Source organism: Hypanus sabinus, chromosome 14, assembly GCF_030144855.1.
Source record: "Hypanus sabinus isolate sHypSab1 chromosome 14, sHypSab1.hap1, whole genome shotgun sequence".
In the NCBI taxonomy this organism is placed as follows: Eukaryota; Metazoa; Chordata; class Chondrichthyes; order Myliobatiformes; family Dasyatidae; genus Hypanus; species Hypanus sabinus.
The window spans coordinates 22,711,361-22,725,412 of record NC_082719.1 but is presented as its reverse complement, the minus strand read 5'-3'; the positions used below and the strand labels follow the sequence as shown (position 1 = coordinate 22,725,412).

At 41.0% G+C, this 14,052-nt stretch overlaps 1 protein-coding gene across 1 annotated transcript in view; it reads left to right on the top strand.

Moving 5' to 3' along the window:
* The window catches only part of wdr1 (WD repeat domain 1), a 71,681-nt gene that overhangs the window by 936 nt on the left and 56,693 nt on the right, over window positions 1–14,052 (top strand). Inside the window, exons 2-4 of the mRNA XM_059988884.1 lie at window positions 1,990–2,111; window positions 2,199–2,289; window positions 5,339–5,486. Of these exons, the coding sequence (XP_059844867.1) occupies window positions 1,990–2,111; window positions 2,199–2,289; window positions 5,339–5,486 (361 nt within the window). The remainder of the gene's footprint in view (window positions 1–1,989; window positions 2,112–2,198; window positions 2,290–5,338; window positions 5,487–14,052) is intronic.

The following is a 14,052-nucleotide window of genomic DNA, read 5'->3' as shown; positions in this document are numbered from 1 at the left end:
CGTTCACTGGGGGAGTTACTTTGTATCCCAATGTAGGGTCCTTCTCTGGATTACTCTTGACAGCATTCTGCATATATCTGTTAGTAGAATATGTTAACTACCTTTTATAATTACCACACCAGATATAAAATATATGAAATTAAAGGGGAATTACCATTTAAGGGGCTAATTTTGCAACGAATTTTCATGAATGATGGTATTCTTTTGTAAAAATGAGCACTTCCCTGTTTGCAGGAAATTACTACATAGCTTTAGCTAAACAGAGACTCAACAGAAATGCCCCAGCTTCAAAATGCTATTTATTTTCTCATTATCCATAGATCAATAAGTAAAACGTGGCTTCTATAAAATAGGGTCTGACTAAACATATTTTAATTCTAGTTATTCTCCAATTAATGATTTCATAGGGTAACTGCCGCAGATATAAGAGATATTAAACAGCTGACTTAAGTAGCAGTATAGTCACTGTGCAGGTTTAGTACATTATTGGAATGACAACTGTGGGAAGGCAGAAATATAACATGATACCTTGCCTTTTGAAGTTGTTGACTAATTCTTTCCATTAAAGCTGCAATAATGCTGAGTTGGTTACCAAGCTTGCTTTGTGTATTTTGATAAGTTCAAAGGTTTGTTTGCAATGAAGTTGTTTGAATGAAATGTATGTTCATTCATAATAAGCCTTTCTTGTCAAGGATTTATGTATTCTGTGATTCACTTAAATCTTGTGTGTGTGGGGAGGTGTGCTGCAGAATCTGCATTTATTTAATCACTGCAACTTTGACATCACAGTAAGTTTAATAGCCAGTGGTCTGCTTTTGAATTGTGTAACAAATGAAAACTTGCGAACTTAAGCATTGCAGATTCTTACAATTCACACTGAAGAAAACAAGCAGCTATATTTAGTTGTTAAAGGAAGGTAATTTGAGAGAATTTTTGAATAGTGCCTCAGATAAAGGGTGGGAAGATGATGCTTAAGTTAATACAGTATACTTGTTATTGTGCAAGTGGTTGCATAGGCGCTATGCTTTTCTAAAGTTGACCCTGAGCTCCCAGAGCTTTATGCTGAGACCAAAGGTTTAAAAAATAAGTTAAGAGAAATGACCTTAAGATCTGAGCCTTTGTAATTCTAGACTTCTAATTCAGATAAATAATATATGAAGGAGCCCATTTGTATAGCAGCAAGTATTGGTGTACGAGGTATTTTTAGTGAGCCAAAAGCCCTTTGTAGTATTGGCTACTTGCATTTATTTAGAGATACAGCATAGAACAGGCCCTTCTGACCTAAAGAGCTGCATCTTCCAGCAACCCATCTATTTAACCTCAGCCTAATCACAGGACAATTTACAATAAGCAATTGACCAACTAACCGGGATGTCTTTGGAATATGGAAGGAACTTGGAGTACCTGGAGGAGACCCATGCGTTCAGAGGGAGGATGTGCAAACTCCTTACAGGCACTGCTGGATTTGAACTTCAAGCTGTAACGCTCCATGCTGTAATAGCATCGTGTTAACCATTCCACTACCATGGCATCCAAATGAGGAATGTTGCCATCAGACAAATGCTTCCACACAATGAATTTTTAACAAAAGTGTCTTATTTTTCTCACTGTTTTGGAAGAAATTTGCCCGTGGCTACCCTTATTTGTGTGAAGTTGTTCCTAGAGTATTTGATATTTTGAACAAGATGAATTTGAATATCAAATAGCTGAAAGAAATATGAAACATTATAGTATTTCAGAAAAGTGAGTAATTGCATTGGGCAGAGCATTCATATATCTTGGTAGCTGTAAAATCATTCAAAGTGGTTTTCACTCTTGCTTTGTAAACACTCTTCATTTGATGAAGTCTTTCATGTCAAAGTAAGAATACTGTGGTTTGCAAACATGTTTGCTAACTTTATAGTTAATTTTCAGGAAACATTATCTTGTAAAATGCTGGTTTGAAAACTATACATTCTCCCTTTTAATCTCTTCCTTGATTTTCAACAGGTAAAGTGTTTGCTTGCCTCCCTCAAGTGGAAAGAGGAGTTTCAAAAGTTCTTGGAAGTGATCCTAAAGGAATCAACTTTCTTTACACCAATAACAAAAGTGTCATCATAAGGAACATCGAGGTAACAATACTTTATTTCACACATTTTGATTTGTATACATATTTAAGAGGGATTGGAATATTTGTTAAAGACCATTTCTGTTTTCAGAATCCAGGAATTGCGGATATATTTACTGAACATGCTCGTCAAGTTCAAGTTGCCCAGTATTCACCCAGTGGATATTACATTGCTTCAGGGGGTATGTCAATTAGACTTCAGTCTCTTGTGATTACCTTGCCCAACATGATTATTTTAATTTTTGTATTTCTGGTGTTTGCTATTTTAAATGTTGACTAGTTATTATAATAAAATGTGCTTTAACGAAAAAAATCATTGTACAGAAACGTCATTAAACTACTTTTTGTACCATTCTCTTCACTGATGAGCATTAAATTGACCAGTTTGGAATATTTTTATGCCCTAGCGAAGGCCTCTATGTAGCAACACTGGAACTAGTTGGGGAGGTGGGAGAGTTAAAGCAACCAGCTAAACTTATTTATTAACACATGAAACTGCTGTTAATTGAGATATATTACTGAAATATTCTTGCTCAAGCTTACATCTTAAATGAAAGTAGATGACCCTTTCAATAAATGGGGCCATACAGGATATGTGAGTAACATTAATGGGGCAATACAAACTATCTCTCTCCCATTAACTAAGTGACTTGTGGTGTGCACACATCGAAAGCCATCCATGCTGAAATGTAGGCACTAAAATCCAAAGTGCATAGTTGTATACAGGTAGTCCCCGAGTTATGAACAACTCGTCCTTATGAACCGAGGAAGGAGAACGCCGTCCACCATTTTAAGTCGGATCACGATGCCGTCTGCCATTTTAAGTCGTTGCTGTTGAGTGTGTAACTTTGCTTTTGGCTTAAATTTTTCTTAGCAAGATTCACCCCCCCCCCGTTACGGTCGGCCGGTGGTGCAGTGAGATCAGTGCTGGACTGGAGAACAGAGTTTCCCGAGTTTGATTCAGTGACAGACCGCTTCCGTGCCAGGTTGTTGACCCAGTGACTCCCGTACCAACTGTGCCGGGTTGATGTCGAGCGTGCAACTCGACATCGTAAAAAAAAACTGCCACCTCCAGTTTAAATTCCCACGCAGAATATTGAGGAGGATCAAATACCCAAACCCAGCACAGCCCCCACTTGTCCCATTTAACCTGTATCAGTGCGGTGGAGTTTAGGACCCGGTGAATTCACTGTGGTCATCCTTAGGACCCAGCGGAGCTCAGGACCTGCCGCCCACAGTGTTTCTGTTCTGTTGATGGAAAATGTGTCTGATTATAATTGTATCATTGTCTATAGTGAATAATTTGTTTCCATGTGTCATGTAGGACAAATGTTGCACATTTCATTGAACCTTGGATTCAGACCATAGCTGGTAGAGAAGTTGTACTTAGCTGTTTCCTTTGCAAAGATTTTGGCAACAGCATCTTGGAAAAGACTAAAAATTAAGTACTAATTTGGTACACCAACTATGTCTTCTGCATTAAAATATAAATTGCTTCCTTTGCTCCAAATTGGTTACTACTGCTTTCTAATTACTATTTACATGTTTTTGAAAGACTTGGGTTTCTTTTGATGAAGAAACCTTCTCTGTGCTTATCTTTATTTTTAGCGTTTTAACCCACTGTATCCATCCTGGTTTTCTTTTATTCTTTTTAGTTTTACTGTTTTTTTTCCAGGATGATTTGGTTCCCTTTGTGAAAATGCACTTGACTTGTCTGAAGTATCTCTTTAAAAGTTGCTCTTTTACAATTTGTACAATGAAATTTGACTCCACTTTGACTATATTACTTTTCATCCCATTAAGTTCTACTTTACTAATCGAATTCTCTAGTTAAGTTGGATTTCAGATGTTTTCTTTGCTTCTTTACATTGTTAATCTAAACTTTTGTATGATTTGTAGTTCCCCACTTAGCTCAACTAATTCCCCTAAAGCACATTCACCCCTGTCTTCTTTATTAGGTTGATACCATATTGCAGAGGTGTAAAATTCTGGAACTGCACCCTTTCACTCCGTTCTGTAACTTCATTCAAATTTCTCATCTGGCTCTCCTATTTGATGGTCTACTTAACTTCCTGTACTTGTCACATGTACAAAATGCTGGAGGAGCTCAACAAGTCCTGATGAAGGCTCTCAGTCCAAAACATTGACTCTTTATTCCTTTCTATAGATGCTGCCTGATGTGCTGAATTCCTCCAACATTTTGGGTGTTACTTTGGATTTCCAGCATCTGTAGAATCTCTTGTGTTTCCTGTACTTGTATCCTGCTTTCTCCAAGCAAAATATCTTCTTTTACAATAAACTCTTACTAAATAAACTAGCTTCACTGAATGCACACTTAAATACTAGCTTGTAAAAATGGAACTGATGGGTCTTGAAATTAAGTTTCCTAAGTGGATTGGTAAACATAAGAAAGCATTGTATCATATTAAGTTTTCATAAACAAAGCTATGCTTGATAGATCTATATATTATATGGTGATACTTTTAATTTGCTAAGTGTCTTCTCAATAAATGAGAATGGCTAACTTCATCTCTAATTATCCTATGATTAAAAACGAATTTGAAATGTTAATCATGGGGCAATTGTGCAGAAGAAAGGCCTGGCGATTTACTTTCATATCTTGACATGAATACCCTATGGTCCATGACATCACGAAGAGTCGGGCACACAAAATGCTGGGGGAACTCAGTACAGCAAGTCTTTCAACAACCCCTCCTCCCTCGCCAAAGATTTTGGCGTATGTTACAACATCTGTGGCCACGACAGTCTATTTCTCCATTCTGTGTGGGGAAACATCTTAATGCAATATGGAATTTTACTTATGTAATTTACTATTTTCTCTGAAAATGCTCTGAATTAAATTTAAAATTGATACACATTTTACTGTTCAATTCCCTCAACTATCATGCTACATATTATAATTATCATTCTAGTGCTCTTTTACATGTTTAAAAAAAAGCAAAGGCTCTACCATCTATCATTTGGAGCTTAGCTGTTGAATGCCTGGAATCAAGATAATGACACTTTTCAATACTTTACAATCATTGCTGATCAAGAAGCAATATTCAAAGTGTGAAAGTTAGAATCCTGACATTATCGTGGTCTGATACAAGTTAAATGTTTTAGTATAGGTTTTGTGACTGAGTATGTTCTAGTTGAAAAATATTGAATAAGGGTCAATCCAGTATTCATTTCTCTGCCTAAATTAAGGATTTTTTTGAATTGTGACAGATATTTCTGGAAAAATTAAAATTTGGGATACTACCCAGAAGGAACATTTGGTCAAATATGAATACCAACCATTCTGCGGCACAATCAAAGATATATGTTGGTCTTCAGATAATCAAAGGGTTGGAGTTGCTGGAGAAGGCAAGGAAAAGTAAGTTTTCAATGGAGAGGATAAGATTGCCTTGTTCTCCCATTTATAAAGAGAAGAAATATCCGAATTGTTGACTGTACAATTTTCTTTTGCACTGAATATAAAGAAGCGCGTGTGTTATTTGTGTATGATTGCCTATAGTAGTCAAACAGCATTATAGAACAGAAACAAGCCTTTTGGCCCACCTAGTCCATGCCAAACTATTCTGCCTAGTCCCGTTAACAGTACTGGACCATAGCCCTCCATACCCATCCCATTCATGTACTTATCCAACTTGTCTTAGATGTTGTGATCGAACATTCATCCACTACTTCTGACAACTCATTCCACACTCGCACCACCCTCAAGTGAAGGTGTCACTCAAATTCACCTTAAATATTTCACCTTTAACCTGTGATCTTTAGTTCTAATCTCTCGCACCTTCAGTTGGAAAAGCCTACCTATGTTTATCCTATCTATATGGCACAGAATTTTGTATGGAGTCTCCTCTCATTCTCCTATGCTCCAGAGAGAAAAATTCTAACATGTTTAACCTTGGGTCGTCAAGTCCATGTAAATTTTTTTTTAAATTATAGGAATTTGAATTATGCAAATTGAAAATGGGATTTTATGCATGTTTTGATTATTAAGAGATGAAGTCTATCACTGACTAACATGAGGTTTTTGTGGTAAGAATTTGCTGTCTTCAATTTCCAAGAGGGTACAAAGCTTAGAAAAGCACCCAGATATGTTCCCATGTATAACTTGTGCTTGATTTATACAGTAGCTTAAAGGGAGCAAAATACTCTGGAAGCTGTCCAAATATAGACAGAATGTTAGATACATATTCAGCAGGCCAGACAACCACTCTGGAGTCAAATTACCAAGGCTCTGGAATCTGGATTCTAGAGGTTACAGGTTAAGGGTGAAAGGTGCAAAATTTAAGAGAAACCTGAGGGGTGACCTTCACCCAGAGCATGGTGTGAGTCTGCAACAAGCTGTTAGTGGAAGAGGTTTGGTTACAACATTGAAGAGAAGTTTGGATATGTACATGGATGAGAGGACTATGGAGGGCTGTGTTCTAGAGCTCTATAACTCGTTATAATAGCAGTTCATATTGTAACTTCAATTTAATCTTCCTCATGGAATTAGAGCTATTTCCTGTAAGTGCCAACATGGAATTGAACCTTGTATTTTACCTCCTGCAAATCTGTCCAATCAAACATTCTCATCAGAATTATTAAATTCAACAGCTTGTTACTCTACAAAAGAATCATTCTTTAAATTTGCTATGTGTGACCTTATTACACAAAGTCCAGTTTTCTAAAAAGTGCATTCCTGAGTTGCTGTGGCGTAGGATCTAGTGCCATCCACCTAGCTGATGTAGAAGTATGTAAAGAATACTTGTTATTAAGATTATCTTCCATTGGGTAGACCTACTTGCCGTTAGATAGAAAAAATATATAATTGTTATATACAAAATATATAATTTTTATATAATATGTAGAAACATTGAAAACCTACAGGACAATACAGGCCCTTGGGCCCACAAAGTTGTGCCGAACACATCCATACCTTAGAAATTACTCGGCTTACCTATAGCCCTCTATTTTACTAAGCTCCATGTACCTATCCAGGGACCCTATCATATCTGCCTCTACCACCGTTGCCGGCAGCCCATTCCACACACTCACTACTCTCTGAGTAAAAAGCTTACCCCTGACATCTCCTCTGTACCTACTCCCCAGCACCTCAAACCTGTGGCCTCTTGTGGCAACCATTTCAGCCCTGGGTGGGGGAGGGGGTGGGTGGACCTGACTATCAACACAATCAATGCCTCTCATCATCTTGTACACCTCTATCAGGTCACCTCTCATCCTCCTTCGCTCCAAGGAGAAAAAGACGAGCTCTCTCAACCTATTCTCATAAGGCGTGGTCCCCAATCTAGGCAACACTTGTAAATCTCCTCTGCACCCTTTCTATGGTTTCCACATCCTTCCTGTAGTGAGGCGACCAGAACTGAGCACAGTTCTGGTAGTGGGGTCTGACCAGTGTCCTATATAGCTGCAACGTTACCTTCCAGCTTGTAAATTCAGTTCCACGATTGATGAAGGTCAATACACCATATGCCTTCTTAACCACAGAGTCAACCTGTGCGGCTGCTTTGAGCATCCTATGGATTTAGACCCCAAGATCCCTCTGATCCTCCACACAGCCAAGAGGTCTTATCATCATACTTGAACTACCAAAATGGACCAGTTCACACTTAATTGAACTCCATTTGCCACTTCTCAGCCCAGTTTTGTATGCTATCAATGTCCCGCTGTAACCTCTGACAGCCTTCCACACTATCCACAACACCCCCAACCTTTGTGTCATGAGCAACTTACTAACCCATCCCTCCACTTCCTCATCCAGGTCATTTATAAAAATCACGAAGAATAAGGGTCCCAGAACAGATCCCTGAGGCACTCCACCGGTGACCAATCTCCATGCAGAACATGGCCCGTCTATAACCGCTCTTTGCCTTCTGTGGGCAAGTCAGTTCTGGATCCACAAAGCAATGTCCCCTTGGATCCCATGCCTCCTACTTTCTCAATAAGCCTTGCATGGGATACCTTATCAAATGCCTTGCTGAAATCCATATACACTATATCTGCTGCTCTTCCTTCATCAATATGTTTAGTCACATCCTCAAAAAATTCAATCAGGCTCATAAGGCACAACCTGTCCCTTACAAAGCCATGCTGACTACTACTAATCATACTGTACCTCTCCAAATGTTCATAATTCCTGCCTCTCAGGATCTTCTCCATCAACTTATCAACCACTGAGGTAAGACTCACTGGTCTATATTTTCTTGCACTATCTCTACTCCCTTTCTTGAATAAAGGAATAACATCTGCAACCCTCCAATGCTTGGGAACCTCTCCCGTCCCCATTCATGATGCAAAGATCATCGCCGTAGGCTCAGCAATATTCTCCCTCGTCTCCCACAGTAGCCTGGGGTACATTTCGTCTGGTCCGAACAACTTACCCAGCTTAATGCTTTCCGAAAGCTCCAGCACATCCTCTTTTGTAATATCTACATGCTCAAGCTTTTCAGTCTGCTGCAAGTCATCCTAAGATCCTTTTCCATAGTGAATACTGAAGTAAAGTATTCATTAAGTACCTCTGCTATTTCCTCCAGTTCCATATACACTTTCCCACTGTCACATTTGATAGGTCCTATTCTTTCATTTCTTATCCTCTTACTCTTCACATACTTGTAGAATGTCTTGGGGTTTTCCTTAATTCTGCCCACTAAGGCCTTCTCATGGCCCCTTCTGGCTCTCCTAATTTCATTCGTAAGTTCCTTCCTAATAGCCTTATAATCTTCTAGATCTCTAGAATTACCTAGCTCTCTGAACTTTTTGTAAGCTTTTCTTTGCTTCTTGACTAGATTTATTTCAGCTTTTGTACACCATGGTTCCTGTACCCTATCATAACTTCCCTGTCTCATTGGAACGTACCTATACAGAGCTCTACACAAATAGCCCTTCAATATTTGCCACATCCGTACTTTTCCCTGAGAACATCTGTTTCCAATTTAAGCCTCCAATTTCCTGCCTGATAGCCTCATAATTCCCCTTACTCCAATTAAACACTTATCTGTCTGTTCCTATCTCTCTCCAAATCTATTGTAAATGAGATAGAATTATGATCACTATCTCCAAAATGCTCTCCCACTGAGAGATCTGACACCTGACCAGGTTCATTTCCCCAACACCAGATCAAGTACAGCCTCTCCTCTCTTGTAGGCTTATCTACATACTGTGTCAAGAAACCTTCCTGAACACACCTAACAAATTCAACCCCATCTAAACCCCTCGCTGTAGGGAGATGCCTATCAATATTTGGTAAATTAAAATCTCCCATCACGACAACTTTATTACACCTTTCCAGGATCTGTTTCCCTATCTGCTCCTTGATATCCCTGTTACTATTGGGCGTCCTATAAAAAACACCCAGTAAAGTTATTGACCCCTTCCTGTTCCTAACCTCCACCCACAGAAACTCCATAGACAATCCCTCCATGGCGTCCACCTATTCTGCAGCTGTAACACCATCTCGGATCAATGGTGCCACGCACCCACCTCTTTTGCCTCCCTCCCTGTCCTTTGTGAAACAATTAAAACCCGGCACTTGAAGTAACCAATCCTGTCCCTGAGCCATCCAGGTCTCTGTAATGGCCACAACATCATACCTCCAAGTAGTGATCCACGCTGTAAGCTCATCCGCTTTGTTCACAACACTCCTTCCATTAAAATAGACACTCCTCAAACCTTTGGTCTGAGCACGTCCCTTCTCTATCACCTGCCTATCCTCCCTCTCGCACTATCTACAAGCTTTCTCTATTTGTGAGCTAACCACCTCTTCCCCAGTCTCTTCAGTTCAGTTCCAACCCCCCAACAATTCTAGTTTAAACTCTCCCCAGTAGCCTTAGTAAATTTCCGTGCCAGGATATTGGTCCCCCTGGGATTCAGGTGCAACTGGTCCTTTTTGTACAGGTCACACCTGCCCCAAAAGAGGTCCGAATGATCCAGAAATCTGAATCCCTGCCCCCGTTCCAATCCCTCAGCCACACATTTATCCTGCACCTCATCCTATTCCTATACTCACTGTTGCATGGCACAGGCAGTAATCCTGAGATTACTACCTTTGCGGTCCTGTTTCTTAACTTCCTTCCTAACTCCCTGTAGTCTTTTTTTCAGGAGCTCTTCCTTTTTCCTACCTATGTCATTGGTACCAAATGTACCATGACCTCTGGCTGTTCTCCCTCTCACCACAGGATATCTTGGATGCGATTCAAAATATCCCGGACCCTGACATCAGGGAGGCAAACTGCCATCTAAGTTTCTTTTCCGCGTCCACAGAATTGCCTGTCTGACCCCCTAACTGTAGAGTTCCCTAGCACTACTTACTTCCTCTTCCCTTCCCTATGCTTTTGAGCTACATGGCCAGACTCTGTGCCAGAGGCACAGACACTGCCATTTCCTCCAGGTAGGCTGTCCCACCCCTACAGTACTCAAACAGGAGTACTTATGGTTAAGGGGTACAGCCACAAGGATACTCTCTAGTACCTGACTCTTCCCCTTCTCCCCCTCCCCCCCTCCCTGACTGTGACCCACTTGTCTGTCTCCCATGGCCTGGTGTGACCACCTGCCTGTAACTCCTCTCTATCACCTCCTCGCTCTCCCCGACTAGGCAAAGGATATTGAGCTGCATCTCCAGTCCCCTAATTCACTCCCTCAGGAGCTGCAACTTGACACTCCTGATGCAGATATGGCCGGCTGGGAGTCTCCAGGACCTCCGACATCTGACACTGAGCACAGAAAACTGGCCTCACACACATACTTCGTATCTCGCCTCACCTCGTTACCGCCTAAACCCGTTGAGCCAAAGCCCTGTCACTCTGCTGCCTCTTACTCCGCTGCCCGCATCGTCAGAATGATTGTTTCATAAAATTAATGTATAACAAGGATATAGTGAAATATTTTAGAAGGTGCTTAGATTTCAGAAATGCAAAATACTCAAACTTATTTCTTGATCAATGAAAGCTGGCATGAGTATGTTAAAGTAACAATTTTGAGGACTGGCAAATACTGAAAAGCATACTGTATTTGCTAAGGAGTTGCAAGATGGCTTGTGAGGAGTCTTGGCGTCAAGGTGAAGAGATCAGGAATAAGAGAATGGAAAAATTGGTTAGATTAACAGGAATTGAGCAATAGTGAAAGGTCTAGAGGGAAATATGTGGTGGTATTCAATAGTGGTCAAGTAAGACTGTTTTACTGATTCACAAACAATTTACTATGTAAAGCTACAGTGCAGAATAGGCCCTTCTGGTGCTTTGAACCAATCTGGCATAACCTAAGCACGGGACACTTTACAATGACCAATTAACCTACTAACCAGTGTGTCTTTGAACTGTGTGAACAAACTGAAGCTTACAGAAGAAACCCACACATCCCATGGGGAGGATATGCAAATTGTTTAGAGGTTGCTGGAATTGAACTTTGAACTCTCTGACAGCCTGAGCTGTAATAGCATCATGCTTACTGCTGTGCTATCATGGCTTGCATGTATATGGCATCATTTCCAGATTTTTTAGTGGCAAAGTTTGGCATTGCAAATCTGGCATAAGAATTGAAATACTCACTGAGCCATGCAATGATGGATATTTTGCTGAGAAATGTGAATTTGCTGCATTTTGTGAGAAAGATTGAGATAGGATTGGAGATGGAGGATTGTCTGGTATGAAGCACTAAGAAAGAAGTTTAAAAAAAATAATGGAAGGATAACTTTGACATTTTCCAAAATGACACTGGGGGGCGGGGAGGGACTTGGATGAAAATAGAATAAGGAAATGAGGTTTTAATTAAAATAGATCAGCTTGCATGGGGATGTGATGGAGGTTTAAATCATGAAAGTTGTATAGATTGTAAATGGGGAAAAAACCTCAGAGGCTTCAAGAAGTAGCAGTCATAGAATGACAAAAAACTGGAAATAGATTTTACACACAGTTGGAGTATACGGTTATTAATGGAGCAATAGTGAAGGCTGTCTAGGTTGTTAAATTCAGAAAGCCGGATCAGAAACTGAAGGGAAAGTGATTTATTGGCTTCAGTGGGATCAGCTGAACTGCTTTTGCATGAACTGGCAGGAACTTAATGGTTATAGTTATTCAGCCATTTGATTGATATGAAATTGGCCACGAAAGTACCTTCATATTTAAGATATGTTTGATTGTCAGAATGATGAACAATTGATTCTGTTGGAGATTCCTAATGACCTTCTGACAAATCGATTTTTAAATCTGTGACCCTTGGGGAAAATTAAAGTGAAAAGTTTGTGTAACACTTATCTTGTTTGTGTTCAACATGAAGTTAATGCAGAAATTGAAGATTATCTGGGTACATGTTCATGCTATCTGCCTAAATGCTGCAGAGTGTAAGTTTTAGTGTGAAAGCATTTCTTTGACTTAATTGATCCTAGGACATTGTTGTTTTATATCTATTAAAGTATAAAGTGTTTTTGAATTTCTGAATTTTGTTGCATCTTTGTCATACATGCCGTATGACATTGCCGTGTCATTGCAGTAAGGTTAAAGTGGGCAGAATGTGATAATTTTCAATGACAAAATATTTCTTAAGTTTTTTTTGGAGATGGGAAATAAACAATGAATAAAAGGAACTGCGTCATGCTGAAGACTGAATATTAACAACATTTGGGGGGAAATATATAGGGATGGATATGAAATGGAAAGTATTTCAGAAAATGAGTGGGAGACTGCTAGAGGTTATCTCTTGGAAGGATTAATTCAGGAATCCAGAGTCAAGTCAGAATTGATGTAAAATTCTTACTAACAACGGTTGTAGAGCTGAAGACCTTTTGTTTAAAATCAAACAGTATTTCAGTAGGAAGCAACTTAATGATAATATTGTGGTGACCTACTTTCTGCACAGGTGGACTGGCTCACAAATAGCCAGCGCGCGGGGAGAGACTTTGGTAATGCACCTCTGACATCATTTCCGCCCGGAGAGGGCGGGCGCTAGGGATTAAATGCCAGCTCCGTGAAGTTTGAATAAACTAGTCTCGAAATGACTTACCGACTGCGTGTCGTCTCTAGCTCTGTATGTAGTACATCGCTACATTGGTGATCCCGACGGTCCAAACGGGATTTGGACCAAAAATGACCGACGCTTCATCTGTTCACGCAGGTGACCACCAGTGTGGTTTAGCCAAGCAGAAGCTCAGTTCCAGATTCAGCAGATATCCTCTGATTCCACATGTTACTACCACATGGTGAGCGCCCTTGACCAGGAGACGGCCGCCCAGGTTGCGGATTTCATACAGTCGCCCCCGGAAGAAGGCAAATATGAAGCATTCAAAGCGCTGCTCATTGGGACCTTTGGCCTCTTGAGGTGTGAGCGGGGTGCCCACCTGCTTCACCTGGACGGTTTGGGAGACAGGCTGCCGTCAGCATTGATAAACGAGATGCTGGACCTGGCTGACGGACACAAGCCCTGCCTCATGTTTGAGCAGGCATTCCTAGAGCAGCTGCCCGAGGACATACATCTACTGCTGGCCGACGCAGATTTCAGCGACCCCCGGAAGGTGGTGGCCCGGGCAGACGTGCTGTGGAAAGCCAAGAGGGAGAGCATGGCGTCCGTCGGTCAGATTGCCAGGCCACGCGCCCAACAGCAGACCAGACCAGACCTGGCGGGGGGTGCACACAACACAGAGGCAAGAGTGAGGAGGACAGTGAACAGTGGTGTTTCTACCACCAGCGGTGGGGCACAGAAGTCCGCCGTTGTCACCCACCCTGCAAGGGCCAGGGCCAGCTGCTGCTAATGACTATGGCGGCTGGCCACCAGGACAGCCTCTTGTACGTCTGGGATAAACAGTTGAGATACCACTTCTTGGTCGACACCGGAGCGGAGATCAGTGTCTTGCCCCCGACGGGGTACGACACCCACAACAGGAAACCAGGACCACCCTGAGGGCCACAAACGGCAGCACGATAGGGACCTATGGCACCCGCACA